The sequence below is a fragment of the Branchiostoma lanceolatum genome, chromosome 2, assembly GCF_035083965.1.
Source record: "Branchiostoma lanceolatum isolate klBraLanc5 chromosome 2, klBraLanc5.hap2, whole genome shotgun sequence".
NCBI lineage: Eukaryota > Metazoa > Chordata > Leptocardii > Amphioxiformes > Branchiostomatidae > Branchiostoma > Branchiostoma lanceolatum.
This window is the reverse complement of record NC_089723.1, coordinates 34,376,455-34,401,414: the sequence shown is the minus strand read 5'-3', so window position 1 is coordinate 34,401,414 and position 24,960 is coordinate 34,376,455. Positions and strand designations below refer to the sequence as shown.

Sequence of the window (24,960 nt, the reverse complement as noted above, 5' to 3'; positions counted from 1 at the left end):
ACCACGTAAACCCGTGAAAGTGAACTTTGATACGTCTATCATTAAATAAAGGTACAGCCCAACGTTAACCCTCTGTGATCTTATACTTGGTACACAGAACGTAATGAAAGTAGTCAAGTCAAGTAAACACAGAAGTTCTCAGAATAAAGCAGGATAAGTCTGTTTATACTGCACGTGTTTCCTGTTGTTGTGGACAAGTCACATGATTCAGCATTTTAATGTTTACGGATTTTCTAGATGGGCCTTTGCCTACTTTGCAATTGCAGTGTCAGATGGTCTTTTATTGCATTTTATCTCGACTCCTGTTGACAATGACGGGGCGGGGAAAAATCGCAATTGGAAGGACAATAAATGAAAAACAAGGGCTAGCAATTACACCACATACATTTAACACACATGTTATCGAGACACTTTTTTTACAATGGGTGGCACTTTATTATCTTCGCCGAGAAGATTATGTTTTCGTTTACGCCAGCTGAGGGGTGGGTCTGTAGGTATGTCAAGAGCATAACTTGAGAAATCTTTGATGGATCTTCATGATTTTCGGTAGGTGTGTAGTGGTTGTGCAAAGGAAGGTCAAGTTCGAAAATGGTTTACCTGGCATTTTCCAACAGTACTGCAGCGGACTTTGCATTTTTGTGTGTTCGTATGTAGGCAAAAAAAGTGACGGAAACGTTGATGGATCTTCATGATTTTTTTAAAGGTGAATAGCGGTTGTGAGAACGGAGGTCAAGTTCAAAAATGGTTCCCCTGGCATTTTCCGTCGGTACTGCAGCGGGTACTCGAGAAGCTGTCGATGGTTCTGCATGATATTTAGTGGGTGGGTAGTGTTTACAGAAAGGAAGATCAAGTTCGATAATGGGCCTTCTAGGGGGTACCTAAGGTACTCAGCCGAGCTTCAAAATTTGAGGGCATATTTTCTGCAAGTAATATGGTCATGATTTGTGGTAGATAGTTCATGCCAAAGGGAGTAAGTTGTGTAAATTTGGGCCCCCTAGCGGCTTGTTTGGAAATGCAGTGGGTGTTTTTGTTTTGACCTTCGGACATGAATAACTTTAGAAGGGGTCGACAGATCGCCGTGATGTTTGGTATGTAGATAGCTCAGATAGTGCTTTACATAATCAACGAATGATTATACAAATCTGGAGCTAATTGTCATAATTAGTGAGGAAAGTTAGTAAATCCGCTGCATTTCATATTGGGACTCTCAAACATGTGACAGTGTCTTCGTAAACAGGTCATATAAACAGATGGCCTGGCAAAAGTAGGTCATATAAACAAATGGAGCACAGCACTACTCTCCAAGCAGAGGTGTGGGTCCGGCTGGTTTTTCACGTGTTTAGTTTAGGCATTTTTGTCCAAAGCACGTTGGCGACATAACAAAAAGGGGACAAAATAGAAAGTCCGACAAAAACACCAAAAAACACGTCAAAAACCTGCCGGACCCACTGTCCTGTTTGGAGAGTACACTGCTCCAAAACTGCACCACTGCTAGGTAAGGAAAAGTCATATTTACTATGTCTTTCAAAATTTGTATGATATGTAATAAAGATTTATTCTATTCACATATATTGACTGTATCATTTCATCATCACTTTCAACTTACGGCACTGCAATATCAAACCTTTGTGGCCCATGTAATATCAACATACTCTTATGTTTTTATGACCAGTTTTAACATATATCTGCACACTAGACACATAGTTAGTCCTGTACCCTTGGTAGTCCTTCGAAGTCGAAGATGACTGTCAGTGTTCTCATTCACGGGGGATGTGACCTCATGTGGCAGTCCTGTACCACCAAATGATTTTTAACCCTATCTAGACTGCCCCCCCCCTCATATCTTCCAAACAGTATGGTGTATGATCAAATTTGCAGGTGGTGATATTAAAGCCTTAATCACTATCCATAATAAGCCTTGATTATTTGGCGAAGATAATGTGTTCGTGGAACTCTAGTTTTAAATACGGTGCACTTTCTTCACAATATGTGGCACTGTTAATCAAGACCGAGGCCCTTCTCGACTCTGCTCTTCTCAAACTCCTATCGACTCACCACGGTAACGTATTCTCGCGTGACCGGCTATATTGTTAAGTGATCTCCTCGGTCTCCTCACGATTTAACTCTGCCTCCTGTACCTTTGTTTCCCCATACGCTATCCAAACCTATTATGGTTGCCGAGTCTCTTTCGTCCTCTTTGGACAACGTTGCACCACAGTCCAAGTAATGGCCGTTGCATAAGGTATCTCTTTGGGCACAACTAACTGAACTCCCACTATTCGCGATCGAGCTTGGGTGAGATCACGTGACAGCTACAGCTAGCCTTGACCAAGATCATGTCCGAGCCAACCTTGGGTGGGTCCCCGGTCTTGACCACGATGACCTTGTGTCTCGGTCGTGGTCGTAGTGGGCTGGGATGTTGTGGTCGGTGGGACCGTGGTTCCTGAAAGAGAAGAATGTAGCTTTACCTGATGTATCGTCAATTGAACTACTAAATCTGATGTAACATATTTGTTTATTGATTGATCCGATACAATCTGCGAGGACACCGGTACCATAGCATTAAAGGGGGCTCGATTACGTACTTAGATGTTAAAAACCGGACAGAATAAACTATATTGATAGAATTAACATGTAACAGGTAGGACAATTACGTTACACACAAGGAAACACTATCTAAGGTAAAGTCAATCTGTGATGAAATGTTATTAGCTTCGGTATTTAAGCCCATGGCATCAATTCCGTGTCAAAATGTCGTACTGAAATGGTTCCTTAAATAAACTTAATTCGTCTACAGCTTCTGCTGTTAAGTTCCCCTCTAATAAATGCTGCCATGACTTGATTAAATGCACCAACCTGGTAAATCCATCCGATCGTACATGTTGCCGGCTAGTGTAAAGTGTTTCTCCCCAACAGAGCAAAGTTTGCTTTTCAAATAACATTGGTTGTGTACGTTGTACTGAAACGACAGGCATCTCGAGTCGTTACAGCAAGCGTCTGCACAGGCCTGGAGGGTAACACCAGGGGGGTTGGCCAGGTCGTCTCCTGGAGCACAACCAGTCCGGGGTTCGGGGCGAAACGATGGTAGTCCGCACGTTCCTGAAAGAGAAGAATGTAGCTTTACCTGACGTATCGTCAATTGAACTACTAAATCTGATGTAACATATTTGTTTATTGATTGATCCGATACAATCTGCGAGCACACCGGTACCATAGGGGGCTCAATTACGAACTTAGATGTTAAAACCGGACAGAATAAACTATATTAATAGAATTAACATATAACAGGTAGGACAATTACGTTACACACAAGGAAACACTATCTAAGGGAAAGTCAATCTGTGATGAAATGTTATCAGCTTCGGTATTTAAGCCCATGGCATCATTTCCGTGTCAAACTTCGTACTGAAAAAGGTTCCTTAGATAAACTTAATTCGTCTACAGCTATGGCATCATTTCCGTGTCAAAATATCGTATTTAAAAACGTGCTTTTAAATAGCGAAAATACGTCTACGATAAACGTATTTTTACATTAAAACGATATCGTTTTACGTCTACGATATCGTCTCGGGACTAAGATATCGTTATTTTGCGTTATACGCTACAAAATCCACTTTACTAAGATATCGTTATGAAACGGACATTACATTATCGTCATCAGGTATACAATATTGCAATTCAGACGATTTTTTTCATATGGTATCATTGAATCGACTCTCTAAAATGCACAGTCTGTATCGAAGCATCGCATTATAAAACGTACGTTAAATAGCTTAAGAACAAGTAAATATACGTATATGTATGATAGCGCGTAGGCCATTATGTTTATTGTGTTCTAGTTGTGTACCTGACTGTATGTTCCTGTAGTCGACACAGGTTGGACAGTCACAGTGGGCTGCCGTGTTGCCGCACCATTTTCCTGGGGAGCAGCAAGGGGTGATACCGTCAGGGTCGCATTCAGCAGGACTGCCGTCCTCAGCGGGGTAGCCCTGTCCGCACTGGAAATCCTCACGCCACTTCTTAGGTCCTACAGTAGGAAACAAAATACGGAAATCATTTAAGCTATACGAATATCTACTTATCTTTACGCTATTTAACGTACGTTTTATAATACGATATATATATATGCAGACTGTACATTTTAGAGAGTCAATTCAATGATACCATATGAAAAAAAATCGTCTGGATTGCAATATTGTATACCTGCTGACGATAATGTAAGGTACGTTTTATAACGATATCTTAGTTAAGTGGATTTTGTAGCGTATAACGCAATATAACGATATCTTAGTCCCGAGACGATATCGAAGACGTAAAACGGTATCGTTTTAATGTAAAAATACGTATATCGTAACCCTCATACACCCGAACGGGGTCATTTTTGACCCCAGGCGTGGATTTTGATGTGCCAATTGAAAATTTTTGCGTGGAAAAAACTTCCTTCCGTGACTTTGTCAGTAGACATCTATTCTAACCACTTCTACGTTTCTAGGGAGATTGGCACAATACTGTTGACATTATAGAGGAAAGTCTGGAGTGATTCCACTGGGGTAATTTTTGACCACAGGAAAAACATGTACTGTTTTTGAGACCTGCCCTCTGTAACTTCTAAACTACTTGTTGTATCACCACCAAATTTTCAGAGGATGATGCACATGTGAATTAATATCATCATAATAAATTGTGTGTCATTATGACGTTTTTATGTGATTCTATCCGCCATCTTGGATTTTGACCGATGACGTCATGAAATCAGCATAAAATATTAATGTTGAATTATGAAAGTTACATTGGATTACATATAAATGATAACAATGTAAGAAAATAAATGTGGTGTGCCAACAATTCCTCGACACGTCATTGTTTGAACTGAAAGTAGTAGATTTTGTAAGATATGCCTGTCAAAAACCCGTTGCCATGGCAACACGAAAAACGATGAACTTACTTTATTAATTTGAATTTTTTGTTAAGGACATTTTATGAAAATTCACCAACTTTGGTGGCTCTGTCGTAAGCCGTTAAGCAGTTATGCAACATAAAATTTGGCTTGGGCCTCAATAATCCTCTACCAGTCTAAATAGGAATAGTTCAAAACGTGGTCCTTCTGATCTTTTTGCATAAATTATCATAATGAACTGGAATTATTCATACCTAAACAAACCAAAACATTCCTTTTACATTGATGAAGCAATTTACGGATAACAATCGGCGAGAAAGGTTAAAAGGGAGATTTTACTGAACAAAACATTTTGGGGTCATTTTTGACCCCGTTTAGTCATTTTAGTCGCAAAAAAAGGGTTCGGGTGTATGAGGGTTCAATACAATATTTTGACACGGAAATGATGCCATACCATGGCATCATTTCCGTATCAAAATCGTACTGAAAAGGTTCCTTAAATAAACTTAATTCGTCTACAGCTTCTGCTGTTAAGTTCCCCTCTAATAAATGCTGCCATGACTTGACTAAATGCACCAACCTGGTAAATCAATCCGATCGTACATGTTGCCGGCTAATGTAAAGTGTTTCTCCCCAGCAGAGCAAAGTTTGCTTTTCAAATAACATTGGTTGTGTACGTTGTACTGAAACGACAGGCATCTCGAGTCGTTACAGCAAGCGTCTGCACAGGCCTGGAGGGTAACACCAGGGGGGTTGGCCAGGTCGTCTCCTGGAGCACAACCAGTCCGGGGTTCGGGGCGAAACGACGGTAGTCCGCACGTTCCTGAAAGAGAAGAACTTTTTATTTTATTTTATTTTTATTTATTCGGCTTTCCAGATTAAAAACAAATCTGTGAGGAGCCGGCAACAGAAACCTGGTTTCTCTACAGGGCCGGCTCCTCAACAAATATACAATAAAACTACAATACAATACAATACAATACAATGCAAAAACATTAAGAAGAGAAAAACAAGAGGTATGATTTTAGGTTGCCAGGCAGTTATTACATCTACAGATAGAAGACCAGGTGCATATGTTGTCATTTGAATATATGGAGTTTACCTGTGATATATAATAAGTAGCTAGTAATTTCTTGATTGATAGAATGCTGAGGTTTGAGTACATGTGTTGGCGGATTGTTACAGGTAAAGTGTTCCAGATAAGTACAATGCGACTGAAATATGAGAAGGTAAATGTTCAGTTTGTAGCTTTACCTGGCGTATCGTCAATTGAATTACTTAATCTGATGTAACATATTTGTTTATTGATTGATCCGATACAATCTGCGAGCACAACGGTACCATAGCATTAAAGGGGGCTCAATTACGTACTTAGGTGTTAAAAACCGCACAGAATAAACTATATTCATAGAATTAACATATAACAGGTAGGACAATTACGTTACACACAAGCAAACACTATCTAAGGGAAAGTCAATCTGTGATGAAATGTTATTTAAGCCCATGGCATCATTTCCGTGTCAAACTTCGTACTGAAAAAGGTACCTTAGATAAACTTAATTCGTCTACAGCTTCTGCTGTTAAGTTCCCCTCTAATAAATGCTGCAATCAATGGACTAAATGCACCAACCTAGCAGATAAATCCGATCGTACATATGTTGCCATGTGATAAGCATTAACAAGCATTAGTTTTTGTGTTTTTGATTTACCAATGCAGTCATTGTTATCAGTCAGGTTGACTATTTTGACAGATAATTGTTTATGTGACGTTAAGACAATCACTTATTAGAAAAGACATAATGAATCTTTCTGAATCGACTTTTTATCTCATTTTATCTTACAGCAGATCAGGTGGTCTACAATTCAGTAGACGAAATGTCTTACATTCTTATAATCAACCAGTAGTTTTTGTGTTGTTGACTTACCAATGTAGTCATTGTTATCAGTTATCTTGAAGCCATCATAACAGTGGCAGTTGTAGGGTCCAAGAGTATTCTGACACTTCACACAAATATTCACTTGTTCGTAAAATTCTAACAATCAAATAGAAACGGTCACTGACAACCAAATCATTATCCGCACACTTCAATATCTTGTATTGTAAAACATCCATACTCGTAAAGTGTATATATACAGCTATCAACTAAAATGTAACAGTGAACAACTGTATGAGACTTAATAGTATACTAATCAAAATGAAATAAGACATGACATAACCATTGCAGGTGCGGGAGTATATGTCCAACGTAAAGCCAGGTGGACAGTCACAGGTGTAGCTGAAAAACGTGTTGACGCACGTGCCACCCTGGCACAAGCCCTCCGACAACATACACTGATCGTAACCTGTAGATTTAAAGATATACAGATCACACTGGCGACATTTATGAAATAACAGATATAGCAATAGATAACAGCATATAGATTAGCCATGAGACATTGAATATTGAATTCATCCTAATAAATTTTCAACCTGTTCAAGGTTGATGATAAAAATGATGAAAAGCAGTTTTCAAAACCTTACCTGACACACCGTAAGAGAGGTCATTGGTTTTAAAGTGAGGGCCAGGGCCACCAGGACACAGTGTATTGTATTCAGCTGCAAAGGAAACACAATGACATACATGTGCATGAGACACAGTCTATAACATTTCATTACATTCGCCATAGATCTAGAGCAGTTCTTTGCTTAGGGACATGGCAACCTATTACACCTTATCTTCAATCTAATCTGGTACGCTTGAAGACTGGTGAGCACAAACACAAGGAGAACAGTTACAGTTATCCCACACTATATATATATATATTTCTTAGCTTGTCGGCCATACAATATGCAATCTGACTAAAGTCCATCGCTGTCTAATGGAGTGATAGCCCGCATGCAAATATTTGTTACATGAGGGCAACATAAAACATTGTCATAATTTCTTACCATTCTCCTTGAGGCGTCGATGTCTTCAAGTTTTGATCCACCGAAGCATAGTTTACCAGACTTGTTGGAAAGGTACCCTTGAAAGCGCCTGGTCTCTACCAGACTAACTACGCTGTTCTAAACGCATTACCTCTAAGAGTCCTTGGGAATTTATGGACTTACTTGAGTTGACGGGAGGGCAGGGCTTGCACGGGTCTCCCCAGGATTGTCCGTGTCTGCAGCAGCAGGCCGCCCGGGACATGTCCCACTTCAAGCCCAGAGCACACCTGTACTTTCCTCGCTCCTCGTAATCATAGTAATCATAAAGGAAGCAAGGCCCTTTCCTGGGGTCTAGCAATGGGCAAGGGATATCAGAATCTTTATATTGGAATGATTGCAACAACAAAAAAGGTAGCAAGAATGAAGACTGCCTACAAATCACATAGTAAAGAGAGCTAAATTGTGAATGTTCTCACGGGAGAAGTGTGCCCTTACATCTCTCATTAGGAAAATTATAACATTACCGAATGCTCGCTCAAATTGATTTGACGAAACAGTTATGTCTGGACCTAACGTGTCCTGAACACACCACACAGAAGGTAAATGAATAAAAATATTTCTTTGTACATAACCAAGTAACAAGGTTTTATTCAACCGACGTTTCGGTGACCGTCTGTCACCTTCTTCAGTCCAATTCTGACTGGTTCACTGTGCACTGCAGCTATAGGTGTCGCTCCTTACACATGCAGGCCCAAATGTAAAGGAGGAGAAGCCTTGTTCCCTCACCTATAGAAACACGGAGGGCGGCTATCTTTTCCCTCGAGAAATGGTTCCAGAACCTCTTCCACATGGGGTTGGACCGAGGGATGCCACGAGGCCAGGGAAACCCCAGTCCGCGGTCACTGTCTCGCTGAGGAGAGATCCCTGCAACCCCTTTAACCAAAAACAAAGGACGAAATTGTCAGTCTCCAAGCAGAGGAGTGGAGACTATCCCCGCCATTGGTCTTGGTATCAATAGAATTGTAACAATCAAGCTCAACATATTGCCATGGTATCATCATTAAATACAGTTACAAATATAACGCTGTCTAAGACGGAGCTACACATTAAGAAGGACAAATTATTTAAATGCTAGTTCTAAGATTTGAATCTAGCTGCCTAGTAAGTGTCCCATGATTGCATTTGGAATGCCAAACCAGAGTCTGCACTGTGCTGTTCCGGTGAGATTTATCTCCATTCCTATCGCGCCTATGATTTATACATATCTTTTAAGTGTGAAAAGGTCTCTCTTCAACCACCTTGGTAGAGCTCGCAACATTGTCGTATTGTTTTCCTTTCGATACAAACATGATTTTTGTAATGAATATTTTCCACCACATGTAAGTTAAGTTAACTAATTGTGAAAATGAAACCTGCTTCATGTCTGTCAGCCATGTGCATTTGAACTACTCACATAAACACGTACAAGTTGAAGTTGAAGTCAGCAGAGCGATACCACCTGCTCTTTGTAGATTGCTTAAATTTGTTTTGGACAACAGACAGCGTTTTAAAGCTGTTTGTATTAAGCCTACTTTTCATCTTAACTTCAAGTATTGTTATTTCGTAATGGAAGGAAATACGTAAGTTCCATGCACAAATACCAGCATCAGCTAAAATTGAAAATTGTACAGAGACCTAAATGATTTGACGACGGCTGTTTAATGTTTAAACGCAAGTATACTTGAAATTGCGAAAGCAAAATGAACTCGATGGCACGGTGCCGTCTTTCCATCTACCTCGCTCTCTTTAAACGTCTTATCCAAACACGGGCATACGTCCAAATAAACGTCTCTTTTACTCCCAAGAAACAAAATGATACAACCGATGACTTACCAACGTCGAAGACACTGTGAAGAGACAGAAAGCAGACGAGAAGAATCACAGAAGCAGCCATGTTGAGCCGTGCGCCTAGCGAAGTGATGGTTCTGAACAACAGACGGCGTGCTGACACAGCCGTTTATGTAGAGGCCAAACACGCCGTCTGGCGAACCGTCAATCAACGCGCCAATGTTTTGATGGCGCCAACTTCCTGACATTTAAGAGGTCAAGGGATAGGTGAGGCGAGGTGAGATGAGGTAACTTCCTGACAAAACAGGGAACAACTTCCCCTGGCTGGAACAAAGTCTTGCAGTTGTCAGGATTTTACTCAAGGTCTAAGATAGTGGTAGCTGCTATAAACGTATAGTTTGGACACCACGTAAAGCCGTGAAAGTTAACTTTGATACGTCTTTCATTTGATAAAGGTACAGCACAACGTCAATCCTCTGTGATATTAGACTTGGTACACAGAACGTAATGTAGTCAAGTCAAGTAAACACAGAAGTTCTGGAAATAAATCAGGATAAGTCTGTTTATACAGCACATGTTTCAAATTGTTTCAGACAGGGCACATGATTCAGCATCTTTATTTTTACTGCTTTTCTAGATGGCCTACTTTGCAATTACAGTGTCAGATGGTTTTTCTCTTGTCATTGTATTTTCTCGACTCCTGTTGACAATGACGGGTCGGGGGTTACTTACATGAGAGAAAATTTCAATGGAAGGACAATAAATGAAAACCATAAGCTAGCAGTTACACCACATACATTTAATACACATGACATCGAGTCCGTGACACTTTTTCTACAAATTATAATACGGCGCACTTTCCGCACAATATGTGGCACTGTTAATTAAGACCGAGGCCCTTCTCGACCCGGGTCTTATCAGACTCCTATTAACTCACCGTACTCCATAGCGACGCATTGTTGTGTGGCTTTATTGTTTAAGGTATCTCCTCGGTCTCTTCGCAAGCCAACTCTGCCTCCTGTACATTTGTTTCACCAGCACGTCGGCAGAACGTAATGCGTATACGCTATCCAAATCAAGCCTACTAGTACTAGTATTATGACTGCCGAGTCTCTTTCGTCCTCTTTGGTCAACGTTGCATCAGAGTATTGGCCATTTCATAGGGTACCTCTTTGGACACAACTACCAGGACACCCGATATAGGAGTTTTTTTCACAACCAGTAATTCTCACCTGCTGACGTTTCGGTGCCTGTCAGACACCTTCCTCAGAGCTTCTGACTGGAGTACTGCTTCTCACCGCTATAAGTAGCCGAGGTAGGTGGCGCTTTTGCGGTGAGAACACTGTCCCAAACGTGGCTAAGCTTGTATCCCCCCCGTCCCGGTTCATCACTGGTGTCGACTATCTTATCCAGACGGCTTCCTTGATCCACCGGATACGCCTATTGTCCTCTCTAGCTCTGTCTATTACCTTGGCCCCTCCCAGTCTATGACGCAGTTGTGTCTAACCATGTGGTCTGTGCCTGCAGACTTCTTCTCTTCTTTTTGTGCATGTCTTTTCTGGGATCTTGTGTACTTTACATGCATGGATGTTGTCAGCTTCCTTTTTGTGTTCCTCTAGTCTTGTCCCAAAGGTCCTTCCTGTTTCACCTATGGCATGTGATATTTTGACATGTTGCTCTATCCCATATGATTGTGTGTAATCAAACTCATTTGTATGCACCTATTCGTTAAACTTTGTATGTATGTATTTCGTAGGCCTTACGAAAGTCGCTGTGCTTTTGTTGTGTCAATAAAGATCTATCAATGTACACTTCCTCACAGCTCTTACATGGAATCTTGTACACACTTTCTGTTTTGGCTGGGCCCTCTAACTTGTAGGGTGTTAGCAGGCTCCTCAGTGTTGTTATGGGTCTTACTGCAGTGGCAATGTTGTGTTTTCTGAACACTCTTTCCAAAGACTCTGTGACACCTTTGATGTATGGAATAGTCACCATACCTCTAGACTTTTCCTCTTGCTTCTTACTCTTTTTTTTCTGTCTCTGAGGAAAATGTCTGACAGACACCGAAACGTCAGCAGGTGAGAGTTACTGGTTGTGAAAAAAAGAATTTCCTATATCCTATGTTCTATCTACCAACCTGATGAAATTATATTCGGTATTAGAAGCCCCAATATGCACCATCGCTTCCGGGTTAGATCACGTGACAGCTACAGCTACCCTTGACCACGATCATGTCCCAGCCCACCTCGGGCGGGTCCCCGGACTTGACCACGATGGCCTTGTGCCACGTGTTCTCTTCCACGCACCTCCCCACGCAGCCCTGGTGGTTCGGGTAGTAGCTGGTGCACTTGACCTCCCGGAACTTCTGCTGCCGGAAGACTCCTCTCTGTGTCCCCGCCCACAGTTCCACCGTCTCTCCGCTGACTGTGACGGCGTGGATCGGGGACACCATGTTGGCGGAGTACCCGCACGGGTTGAAGGCGGTTTCTGGGACCCAGCTATGATGTTGACGTTCTTCTCTTTCAGCTCCAGAGTCTGGCTTCAGTAATGTAGGCGTCAATCTTTCACACTCTACGTCGGGAAGTCCAACATCAACGCCGAGTGTTTCCCCTTTCTTGTCGTGTAAAGTCGGAATTCTCCTCGTGCCGCACGACTTCTTCCCCGCGCCGTCCGCCCCCGCCGGCTGCCGATTGGGCTCCAGGAACAACTTTTCGCCGAACTTGGTGAGAAGACCGTCCTGAATGTCTGGGTATTCGCGCTCCAGCTTACACGAGAGCGAGTCACTGAACTCTTTGGTGTCACAAAGACCAACCGCCGCACTGTCGTGGGCTGGTAACGGTGTGGTGGTCTCGGTCGCTGTCGTAGTCAGCAGGGGTGTTGTGGTCGGTGGGACCGTGGTTGCTTTGGGACCTAATCGTTCCCAGAACCTCTTCCGCAAGGGGCTGGATCGAGGGAGGCCGCAAGGCCAGGCAAACCCTTGCCAATCTCGCGAAGGAGAGACCCCTGAAAAGACAAAGACAGAACTGTCACTCTATAAGGAGAGGACTGGAGACTAACCCCGTTCAATAGCTTTGGAATAAAGGTTTAAACTATATCAACAAGAGTTCGGGGACCTCAGATCTCCATGAAATATTTTGATTATGCAAATGACTTTCGCATAATGTATGCTTGGCCATGTACACCTTAAACTGAATAACACAGGTTCCAATGTTAACACTCCAATCATTTACCAGTTAAGTTCAAATTTGCATAACTTGCACTTTATCGTGTAGATCTCTGTCTAAGCTGCCTGCATACTAAATATGATGGCAATCCGTCGTTCCTTTCTTTAGTTATTCTCCTTGAAAGATTTTGACAACACCGCCCCTGCAGTTCCAGAGCAAGCTAATAGGGGGCCCAAATCACAGCACGTCTTCCTTACATTACGATATAGGATATTGAAAATGTGAGTTACTACCTCTGTTGTTGCCTCCATTGCCACCATCACATGTGTTGCAGCTCAGCTGGCATTGCGTTAGCATGTAGTCGGGGTTGGCGGCACACTCACCAATGCTGGCCCAATATTTACATTGCTGGTTGTTATCCGAACACCCTGCATGTAGATACAAACAAATCAGTGAGAACAGATATCCAGTCACTGGACGTCCAGCACAGAATAAAGTTCGTCACTAGAAATCTAGTCATACATTGCGGTAAATGACTTTGCCACTAGGAGGCACAATTGTACAACCTTGGCCGACTGTGTGGTGCGGGGAATCGTGAATAGTAAGATACTTCAAATAATCATACCTTTACATGATTATAAGAGGAAAACAGACATACATGCATCTATATATCAGTTTAAAAGTGTGAAGGCACTAACATTTCAAATACTACAATATTGAATTTGTAGATTTTTAAAGTCTAGGTGCCATTAAATCTGTAAAAAATAATAAGTCAGTTTCAAGGTTTGTTTGCTCTAATAAATCTATAAATTAAACATATATGTCATTTCACAGTCATGGTACAAACCACATAATAGATTGAAGTCTTGTTTATGCTTCGTGTCAGTTTGTTTTGGTCATTTCTGGCATTGTAAAAGTCTTTTAAGGTTATGCTTATTACCTTCGCCGAGAAGGTTAATGTTTTCGTTCGTGTGTGTGTGTGTGTGTGTGTCTGTGTGTGAACACAACAACTCGAGAATGCCTGGATGGATTGTCATGATACTTGGTACGTGCGTGGCTCTTCTTGAGACCTCAAAATTAGATTTTGGCACCCTAGTGTCTTGCTATGGATACTACTGCGGAACTTCCGTGTTCTGAATATGCTATGGTCATGATGTTTGGGTGGTATATAGCTCTTGGGGGGGGGGGAGTAAGTTGGTTGGTTTGGACCCCCAGAGGCTTTTGGAACTTCAGGAGCCGATTTTGTTTCAAACTTTGAAAGGAAATAACAAGAAAGGGTTGACGGATCGTCATGATATTTGGTATGTTGATAGCTTGAGAGATGGCTGAAAAGATCATATGCTAATTGTGCAAATCAGTAGCTAATTTGTATACTTGATGAGGATAGTTAAATCCGATGCATTCCATTTTAGGACTCTCAAATATGTGACATATGTAACTGAGGAAGAGAGGAATATCGATAGATATCAATTTTGCAAATGAATACCTAATTTGCATAATTAATGGTAAAAACTATACCTGCATAATGGTAAATGATGGGGATTTCGTTCTTGCAGCATTTGGAAGCTAAGTAGATGTGAACATTATCGAACATAAATCAAGTACATGAGGGCCTCATTTAACTAATTTATGAGGGAAATGCCACAATAGCCTTCTTTGCTAAGATAAGACTTTCATACTTTACAACTTATGTTGTTTGGGTAGACAAGATGATCAACTGACTTAATTCATGCAAGTATGGTCCTTATTTGCATAATAAATGGAAAACATTTATATGCAACTCAAAAAAGCTCAGTTGGCTAAGGTATTGGGTCGTGGAACTCTAGTATTTTGTAATATGTTACTCATGTTGCACTAGAAGTATTATAAGTGTACGTCCCTTTATCATTGCAAATATTTTTTTAATGCATTTTAGTCACTTTGCATTGATTTCTTATTCAGTGAAAACACTGCGATTTCCAATAGCCCGCTCAGCGGGGCTTCATTCGCAACTGCGTCACGCGTCAGTGTGACCGCAAGAAAAAAAATGTCGAAAACTTCCAAAGTCATCGCCAGTTCTAGTCGCCAACAGATAGGGGCTTTACATCTCTCATAAAGGAAATAACAAAATTAACGAATATCAGCTTAAATTGATTCGATGAAACAGTGATGTGAAGAGACATTTAATACACTTCTCCAACAGCATACATCCTAGAAAATGTAAACCAAACCTGTACAGTTAGCACCACTCTTGTCCAACTTGTATCCCATGTCGCAAGTATGCAAGTAGGAAATGAGCCCTTTGGCAAATACTTACCAATGGGAAGTCCCGGTTCAGGACCCATCACTATGCCCTTCTCATCTGAACCACATAATTCTCTGAATGCATCTGAAAATAGAATCAGACACACCGACATTCTGCAAACAAGTTTCTGGTTAATTGCCAAGACATGTACAGGATACAGATAAGAGGCTTGCAGTACTAATTTAGCAGGCAGCTACAGCCTTGTGTATTTTTGCCACGCAACCGCCTTGCGGTTGCTGGCATTGTGCCTGATATTAGATGTCCTCCATTCTGTCCACCCTTCCTTTTCCTCCGAGCTGCAGACAAGTGGCACCTCGCCAGGGGGAGCTTCATGCAAGGCCATGCAGACGATCGCATTTTGCCATGCTCATGGCTGACTATAGATAGTTGGCAAATGGCCATGCTATGTCTATAACACATAAATTACACAAAAAGGAACTTATTTGTTAAGAAAATGAACAAAAAGTGACCAAAAAAATGGTACCGTGTGGTGAGATTTAAACTTTAGATATCTTTAAAAATGCACGATATGGAGATGAAATAGCGATGTCTCTTTAGCTCAGTCAGTTGGCACGTAGAGATTGTTTGTCATATAGAGAGTCTGATAATTCATATTTATGTTAGGACAAGTACATGATATGCTTTTATTGATATACTGTGTCATAGGTAAATCAATCCCAGATCCTTTTTTTCTGAACGTCTCTTGATCTACTAATACTAACATCTAGGTAAGAGATTTACCAGTCCTTTCCACTGGGCAGGCTACGCAGGGTTCCCCCCAGCCGGTCCCCACCGAGCAGCAGCAAATCCTCTCCGTCAGGTTAACGCTGGTCGGGTTCTGGCACTGTCCTTCCCTCACCATGGTAAAGCAGAAACTCTCCCTCATCTCTGAACAGGGAAAGTAAAGGTATTACTACCATACTAACAGTACGCTGCCTTTAGCTATAGGGAGAATAATTTTGCCGGGGAAGTTATGCCACCATGGCATAGTAGAAACTCTTCCTCATGCCTGTACAGGGCAGGTAAATGTAAAGGTAAATATAGTTCTTCTGACCTTAAGACAATTCATTTTGACATTATCGATCTTTCTGAATCTACATTATCTCATTTAGTCTTACAGCAGATCAGGTAGTTAACACATCAGTAGACCAAAAGTCTTATTTTCTTATTAACAATCATTAGTGTTCTTGACTTAGCAATGCAGTCATTGTTATCAAGTCAGCTTTAAGCCATCATAACAGTTCTTGTAGGACCCAAGAGTATTCCAACACTTCCCAAATATTCACTTGTATTTTACAATTCTAACAATAAAATAAGATATAAGATACAAAATGATCCTACCCTCACATATGAGTAAGTCTGAGCTGAACCGGAAGCCAGTCGAACATTTACAACGATAGCTGCCCACGGTGTTTATACAGGTGCCATTCTGGCACAAGTCTGGGATAGTCTGACATTCATCAATATCTGTATAGTAGAAAACATAGACATATTAATCAGTGTTGGATATGCACAGCAAGAAGCAGACAAGTGCAGCAGTCCAACTCTGCCCAAGCAAACGCTGCAGGATGTCTGTTTAAGCCTAACATTCTGATAGAAAACCATTCCCACAGACAATACATCCACTTTAACTTTAACTTTCGCCCACACGACAAGTAAGCAGTGTTTGGTTTCCTACCTTGCTGTCATGGTTTGATTAAGAGTACTGCAAGATGACGGGAAAAGCAGATACATGCCTGTATTTACGAGCAAATATCGCTCCTGTGATTTATTCAAATCTTAGACGAACAGGTCTCTCTTTAACCTCCTTGGTAGGACTCGCAACATTGCGGTATTGTTTTCCTTTAGATACAAATATGACTTTGATAATTAATATTTACCACCACATTAAAGTTAAGTTAACTGACTGTGAAAATAAAACCTGATTCATGTCTGCCAGCCTTGTGCGTTTGAACTACTCAACAGCACATACAAGTTGAAGCTCTTTTTAGACTAAATCCTGTTTCCGCAACAGATAGCGTTTTAAAGCTGTCTGTATTAAGGCCTAGCCTATCATTATATTTCCAATACATTGTTTTTGCTGTCGTGTTCTTCTTCTTTTGCCATAAATCCCCACAAACAAGTAGATGTAGGTGGTAGGTCGATTAATGCAGAAAATTATAGTATTTCCCTTATGGTAAATGCTACGGGTGTCATATTAGAGGCGTAGATAGCTTTAGGGAAGGTGAGTACAACGGAATGTGTGTTATGCTAATGTCGACTTCATTTGCATAATTTATGCAGAAACTTCATATTTACAGAGGAATGTGTGTTATGCTAATGAGGACCTCATTTACATAATTTATGTGGCAACTTCCTATTTTTTGTGGTTAATGGTAGGGACTTCATATCGGACATATTAATAGCTTGAATAAACAACAGCGGCGTTTCATGCTTCCTTTATCAGTGGGAGGGAAATATCCTGCATTTCCACGAAGATGTAGCCTATCTTGTTTTTCTTAATTTCTTGTCTTATTATTTCGCAATGGAAGGAAATATGTTTAAGTTCTATGCAGAAAAACCAGCACGGTGCCGGATGCCGTCTTTTCATCTACCTCACTCTCTTAATCAGATCCAAACCAAAAACGAACATAGGCTTCTCTTTTACTCTCAAGAAAGAAAATGATAAAACAATGACTTACCAACCGTCTGGACGCCGAACACACTGTGAAGAAACAGACAGCAGACTACAAGAATCGCAGAAGCAGCCATGTTGAGCCGTTCGCCTACCCACCGACTGACACAGCCGATTATGAAGAGGCAAAACACGCCATCTGGCGAACCGCCAATCAATGGACCACATGCTTTGATGGCGCTAACTTCCTGCAACAGCAGACAAATTTCCCGGCTGAACCAAAGCCTTGGAGTTGTTAGGATTTTACACAAGGTCTAAGATAGCGGTAGCTACTATAAACGTATAATTTGGACACAACGTAAACCTGTGAAAGTTAATTTTGATACGTCTATCATTTTATAAAGGTATAGTCAAACGTCAACTCTCTATAATATTTTGTACACAGAACGCCCTTCCGACACGGAAGTAGTCAAGTCAAGTCAAGTCAACACAGATGTTCTCAGAACGGCACATTATCAGTCTGTTCATACTGCACAGGTTTCCTGTTGTTGCAGACAAGGAACACGATTCAGCATTTTTATGTTTACGGCCATGGCCAGAAGGGCATTTGCCTACTTTGAGTCTTTCTCTTGTCGTAACATGTTTCTCGAATCATGTTGACAATGACGCAAGAGGAAAAATTCTAATAAAGACAAAAGATTGAAATCATGAGATAGCACAGTTAAGGCACACACACTTCACACATACACATTAACCTTACGTTGCTTTCTGGATTGTCCACTAGATGAGGAAATGTGTCCCTCCTCCCATGGATCGGGATTGTGTATAAAGGTCAAGTTACAAGGTTAGGTATATTGAGAGGGGGTATAAGGAGGATACCTAAGTATCTAAGTATCTTTCATAGTTTACTGGTGTTTATATCAAATATGACCAAGACAAAATGAGAAGAGGAAAAACCTGTATAGTCAGTAAATCGCAGCAGTAAAGATCTACTGTGTCAAAGGTTTAAGGCACAGCTTCAGGGGTTGTGCAGAATTCAAACTTTAAAATCTTCACGGCCATCAATGTCCTTTGTTAGGTTACATACAGGAGAGAAAATGTCGATGGAAGGACAATGAATAAAAAACATGAGCTAGCTGTTACGCCACACACATTTAGCACACATGTTATCGAGCCAGTGACACCTTTTTACGATGCGTGGCACTTTATTTCAAATACAGCGCACTCTCTTCACAATATGTGGACAATATGTGGCAATATGTTAATCAAGACTGAGGTACTTCTTTAGATTCTGATACAGATATTCAAAGTCGCTCTCGGGTGAGATCACGTGACAGCTACAGCTACCCTTGACCACGATCATGTCCCAGTCGACCTTCGGCGGGTCCCCGGACTTGACCACGATGGCCTTGTGCCACGTGTTCTCCTCCACACACTTGCCCTCGCAGCCCTGATGGTTGGGGGTGGAACTGGTGCACCTGACCTCCCGGAACTTCTGCTGCCAGAAGACTCCTCTCTGCGTCCCCGCCCACAGTTCCACCGTCTCCCCGCTGACTGTCACCGCGTGGATCGGAGACACCATGTTGGCCGAGTATCCGCACGGGTTGAAGGCGGTTTCTGGGTCAGGCTGGGCGCCGCCGGGGACAATTGGGACCAATTCTGAGCCTGGCTTCACTAATGTAGGCCTCAATGTTTCGCACTCTATGTCGGGAAGGCCATCATCAACGCCGAGTGTTTCCCCTTTCTTGTCGTGTAAAGTCGGAATTCTCCTCGTGCCGCACGACTTCTTCCCCGCGCCGTCCGCCCCCGCTGGCTGCCGATTCGGCTCCAAGAACAACTTTTCGCCGAACTTGGTGAGAAGACCGTCCTGAATGTCTGGATATTCGCGCTCTAGTTTACACGAGAGCGAGTCGCTGAACTCTTCGGTGTCGCAAAGACCAACCGCCGAACTGTCGTGGGCTGGTAACGGGGGCGGTGTGGTGGTCTCGGCCGCGGTCGTAGTCGGCAGGGGTGTTGTGGTCGGTGGGACCGTGGTTGTCGGTGGGACCGTGGTTGCCTTGGGACGGAAACGTTCCCAGAACCTCTTCCACAAGGGGTTGGATCGAGGGAGGCCGCGAGGCCAGGCAAACCCTGGCCGACGGATGGCAGAGAGTCTGCGGTCACGTCCTCGCGAAGGAGAGATCCCGGCATCCGCTTTAAAGAAAAGACAAAGGCAAAACTATCACTCTCCAAGCAGAAAACTGGAGACTAGTCCCCCTCAATAGCTTTGGTATAAAGGTTTTCCACTATACCAATAAAGCACAAGAAGATTTCTTTAATACATGTATCATGATACTAGTCGTTACCTGATGTAATTCTTTGGTACTACGGTAAGCGCAACATTCTGTTATCTGTTTTTTACACCCAAACGTGAGAGTTTCTTTGTCATGAATATTTACCACCACATTACCACAGAGTTACACAGATATCGGTGAGAACAAAACCTGCATTTTGTCTGTCAGCTGTGTCCATTTGAACAACCTCCAACAGCACGTACAACTCGAAGTCGAACTCAGTAGAGCAGTACCACCTGCTTCTTTTAGACTACTGAAAAACTTGTTTCCACAACAGATAACGTTTTAGGGAGCCTACTTTTCATCTTAACATCGTGTCTTGTTATTTCGTAAAAGAAAATTCCTCACTTTTAAGTTCTATTCAGCAATATCCAGACATATATCTCACGGAAAAAACAATGTCAGCTAACATAGGAAATAGCACAGAGACAGCTGTTTAATTTTCAAACGCAAGTATACTTGGTGTTGCGAAAACGGCAAAAGTAGCGTGGTGGCACGGTGCCGTCTTTCCATCTAAATCACTCCGACAGATATAAAAGATCACATCTAACAGATTCAATCCAAACACGGGCCAAACAAACCTTTCTCTTTTACTCCCAAGAAACAAAATTATACAAACGATGACTTACCAACGTCTAAGACACTGTGAAGAGACAAACAGCAGACGAGAAGAATCACAGAAGCAGCCATGTTGAGCCGTGCGCCTGGCGAAGTGATGGTTCTGAACAACAGACGGCGTGCTGACACAGCCGTTTATGTAGTGGCCAAACACGCCGTCTGGCGAACCGTCAATCAACGCGCCAATGTTTTGATGTTGCTAACTTCCTGTCAAAACAACTTTCCCTGGCCGAAACGAAGTTTTGGAGTTGTCAGGGTTTTAGTCAAGGTCTAAGAGAAAGACAGTGATATGAACGTATAAGTTGATGAAGGTTAGACATCCAGGTAGAAAGATACGCCAAAAATAGTTACTCAAGCAACTTTCAAAATTTTATCCAGTTGCTTGAGTAACTATTTTTGGGATATGAACGTATATTTTGGACACCAACCAAAGCTGTGAATTTTGAGTTTGTCCCTTTAGAAAGGTATCAAAGGCCCAACGGCAACCCCGTATGACGTCGTATGTTGGCAACTGAACGCACTTTCGAGACGGAAGTAAACACATAAGTTCTGAGAATAAGACAGTTCATACTGCACAGGTTTCCTGTTGTTTCAGACAAGGAACATGATTCAGCATTTTGATGTTTACGACTTTTTCCAGAAAAGGCCTTTCCATACCTTGCAGTTGCAGTTCTTTCTCCAGACGTATATGATTTTTGTAGCCTCCTGTGGACAATGATGGAGGCGGGGGTACATGTACCACTTACACGTACATTCAATGGGAGAAAAGACAAAATGGCGATGGACGGACAACAATAAAGAACAATAAACACACAGATAGCTTGAGCAGTTCCACCACATATATTTCACATTCACATATAAGAAGCGAGAAGAAATTGAACCTTTATATAGCGGTATTTATTTGTCTTTAGATGTTGCGTTAGTTAGATATCACGTTTTTGTTATCGCTGTAACTATACTTTTGCTTGTCACCATGAGCTACACTTAGCTCATCAGAGCATAAACGTGCAATAAAGGTCTTTCATTAATTCATATTAACCTTAACATGCTTTCTGCTTTGCTTCTGGAAATAAGAAAATGGACAAGTCAAAATGTGCCCCTCGGCCCACCACATGGATCAGGATTGTGTGAAAAGGCTGATACTGATACTTTATTACCTCCATTACTAGGTTAGGTATATTGAGAGAGAGAGTATAGGGATAATAGACTCTATATACATAAGTATCATCCTTGTAAGTAGACGACGTCCACGTCACACCGACGGCTGACAATCTTATACCCGGCTACTCACCCCTTTTCAACGTCTAATCTTTCTCTGGTATTTGAACATCTACGACTTCTCCGCTGATTTTCTGTGGTCCTTGTTTGCACGACCCGCTGTATGTTTACTTTCATTATGATATTTTCTAAACTGTACAATTGTACAACCTTGGCCGACTGTTTGGTACGGCGAACCGTGAATGGTAGGATACTTCAAATAATCATATCTTCACATGATTATGAGAGGAAAACAGAGATACATGAACATGTATCTATACAATCAAAATAGAAATGAAGGCACTAACATTTGAAATGCTACAGAATTTTCAGATTTACAAAGTCTGGTGCCATTTATTCTGTAAAAAGTATTAACTTAAAGTCAGGTTCAATGGTTGTTTGCTCTAATAAATCTATAAACATATCATAACACATACATGGTACAAAACACATAATAGAGTGAAATCTTGTACATGGTTCGTGTCAGCTCATTTTGGTAATTTCTGTCACTGTAAATAAGGTTGTGCTTATATTTCATAATATGTTACTCATGCTGCGCTAAGTATTATAAATCAACAACCTTTTATCATTGCAAATCTTTTTTCGACGCATTTTCAGTCATTTAGTTGGTTTCTCATTCAAAGACAAGACTGCGGTTTCCAACAACCTGGTCAGGGGGCATTGTTGTATCCAAAACCGCTCCCCATCCAAAACCCGCTCTGAAGCAGTTTTGGGATATCCCAAACACGTCCCAAGCCAAGAGTGCAGGTTTGGGATATCCCAGATGTGCTCCAGCGGAGCGCGTCTGGGATAAGCAAGGATGTCTATCCAGATCGTGCTCTTGGGGGAGGAGCTTCGCTCCTGTGATTTACACATATCTTACGTGTGAAATGGTCTTTTTTTAACCACCTTGGTAGTGCTCGCAACATTGTGGTATTGTTTTCCTTTCGATACAAACATGATTTTTATCATGGATATTTACCACCACATTAAAGTTAAGTGAACTAATTGTGAAAATAACCAGCTTCATGTCTGTCAGCCATGTGCATTTGAACTACTCACATAAACACGTACAAGTTGAAGTTGAAGTTGAAGTCAGCAGAGCGATACCACCTGCTCTTTGTAGATTGCTAAAACTTGTTTCCACAACAGACAGCGTTTTAAACCTGTTTGTAGTAAGGGTACTTTTCATCTTAACTTCAAGTATCGTTATTTCGTAATGGAAGTTAATACGTTTAAGGTCTATGCAGAAATACCAGCACAAGTGAACATTAGAGATTACATAGAGACCTGAATTATTTGATAGCTGTTAATTTTTAAGAGCAGCTGTCTGTAAAAACCAAGCAAAATGAGGAAAAAGTGGCCAAGTTCAAAAAATGAAATTTTGTGTGGTGGTAGGGTCTTGGCTCGAACCTACAAAAATGCGAAAGTTTTGGGTCGGAGGTTATTAGTTGCCATGGCAACGGCCATTTTTCAAAATGGCGGATTTTCGCCTTGTGAAGGCCTCTCTCTCGCTCAAAATGGACCATCTTTGGCCTACTGTTACTCCCACAAATGAACAGAAATGTTGCTGCCTCTAATATATTATATTATCCATATCTTTACAAGACAAATGATGTAAAGCGTAGCTCGAAATGTTTTGGCAGTGAGATGCAACAAACGTGTAAAGATGACCTGTTTTTGTAGAATTTCAAAATTGACAAAACGCCATTTTTTGGACGTTTTTAGCAAGCAATACCTCCTTAAAGGGCACTTCAAATTTGTTGATTTTTGGCCAACTCTAGTTTAGACCTTTATGAATATCATATTAAAAAAGATGTTTGGGTTCTCAATGGGGCGGGCCACAGTGACCCAGAGACTAAGCCATTTTTTCCATTGTAGCAGAATTTCAACTACAGAATTGAAGGTGAAATAAACATGTGCAACTTGGTGATTGAGATAAGAATGACTTTTCTTTAACTTTTTTATGCTGCAAGAAATCTGCCTGGCACTTAGAAAAGTATTTTGTAACAGTTGACTGTTGGTTGCCATGGCAACGGTCATCTTTGTTGTTAATGATGAATTTTCACATGGTTGTATTAGGAAAACATCCCTACCTGCTGATTGCACTGGAGATATGGACATAACTTTTATATTTCCATATAGCATGGTTTTCAACGTTTCATAGACCAAAAGTTCAAGATCAAGCATTAAGAGGGTGTACTAGGGGGTTATCAGAACCAATGAAATCAGAATTTTCATCTTGCTAAATTTTAGTCATTTTTAAGGGGCTTCCATCATTGGCAATGTTGATGAATGGTTTTATTTCTATTTATTATCTATTGAGTCAACAACTAACATTGTTTTATTGGGACACGCATAACGGGAGCCGTGACTTAAGGGTCTTGTGTAGGGTTATGTGTATTTTTCTCTGCCTCCTGTACCTTTGTTTCCCCATACGCTATCCAAACCTATTATGGTTGCCGAGTCTCTTTCGTCCTCTTTGGTCAACGTTGCATCAGAGTCCGAGTAATGGCCGTTGCATAAGGTATCTCTTTGGGCACTACTAACTGAACTCCCACTATTCGCGATCGAGCTTGGGTGAGATCACGTGACAGCTACAGCTACCCTTGACCACGATCATGTCCCAGCCCACCTTGGGTGAGTCCCCGGACTTGATCACGATGGCCCTGTGTCTCGGTCGCGGTCGTAGTGGGCTGGGATGTTGTGGTCGGTGGGACCGTGGTTCCTGAAAGAGAAGAATGTAGCTTTACCTGACGTATCGTCAATTGAACTACTAAAGCTGATGTAACATATTTGTTTATTGATTGATCCGATACAATCTGCGAGCACACCGGTACCATAGCATTAAAGGGGGCTCGATTACGTACTTAGATGTTAAAAACCGCACAGAATAAACTATATTGATAGAATTAACATGTAACACGTAGGACAATTACGTTACACACAAGGAAACACTATCTAAGGGAAAGTCAATCTGTGATGAAATGTTATTAGCTTCGGTATTTAAGCCAATGGCATCAATTCCGTGTCAAAATGTCGTACTGAAAAAGTTCCT

The 24,960-nt window shown here is 41.5% G+C and overlaps 4 protein-coding genes across 6 annotated transcripts in view; all 4 read right to left on the bottom strand.

The window, feature by feature from the left end:
• Positions 1–144: 144 nt before the first annotated feature.
• Positions 145–24,960, bottom strand: part of LOC136428800 (fibrillin-3-like) — a 31,608-nt gene continuing 6,792 nt past the window's right edge. Inside the window, exons 9-10 of one of the 2 annotated variants that reach the window (XR_010754660.1) lie at positions 24,317–24,630; positions 145–2,111 (exon numbers count right to left, since the gene is read on the bottom strand). Coding sequence is in view for 1 of the 2 variants with exons in the window: in XM_066418554.1 (XP_066274651.1) it covers positions 24,506–24,630 (125 nt within the window). In the remaining variant the exon portion in view is untranslated. Of the gene's footprint in view, positions 2,112–22,225; positions 24,631–24,960 lie in introns of those variants that run through there. The other variant, XM_066418554.1, reaches the window with a different exon arrangement.
• On the bottom strand, positions 1,142–9,858 carry LOC136428798 (fibrillin-2-like). Of its 2 annotated transcripts, XM_066418552.1 has the most exons (9): positions 9,678–9,857; positions 8,592–8,738; positions 7,989–8,156; positions 7,419–7,493; positions 7,115–7,240; positions 5,478–5,720; positions 3,848–4,027; positions 2,857–3,099; positions 1,142–2,443 (listed from the first exon to the last, which is right to left on the bottom strand). In XM_066418552.1, the coding sequence occupies exons 1-9, from the start codon at positions 9,736–9,738 to the stop codon at positions 2,319–2,321; spliced, it is 1,368 nt and encodes a 455-aa protein (XP_066274649.1). In that variant the 5' UTR covers positions 9,739–9,857; the 3' UTR covers positions 1,142–2,318. The 2 variants fall into 2 exon arrangements, with proteins under 2 accessions (XP_066274649.1, XP_066274650.1); XM_066418553.1 differs by lacking the exon at positions 5,478–5,720 and having other exon boundaries at positions 9,678–9,858.
• On the bottom strand, positions 10,191–17,878 carry LOC136428792 (uncharacterized). Its single transcript, XM_066418543.1, has 6 exons — positions 17,762–17,878; positions 16,422–16,547; positions 15,822–15,968; positions 15,093–15,164; positions 13,090–13,224; positions 10,191–12,635 (listed from the first exon to the last, which is right to left on the bottom strand). Exons 1-6 carry the CDS (start codon positions 17,829–17,831, stop codon positions 11,824–11,826), a joined length of 1,362 nt encoding a protein of 453 aa, XP_066274640.1. The 5' UTR covers positions 17,832–17,878; the 3' UTR covers positions 10,191–11,823.
• LOC136428805 (uncharacterized) lies at positions 18,941–20,821 on the bottom strand. Its single transcript, XM_066418561.1, has 2 exons — positions 20,657–20,821; positions 18,941–19,887 (listed from the first exon to the last, which is right to left on the bottom strand). Exons 1-2 carry the CDS (start codon positions 20,715–20,717, stop codon positions 18,956–18,958), a joined length of 993 nt encoding a protein of 330 aa, XP_066274658.1. The 5' UTR covers positions 20,718–20,821; the 3' UTR covers positions 18,941–18,955.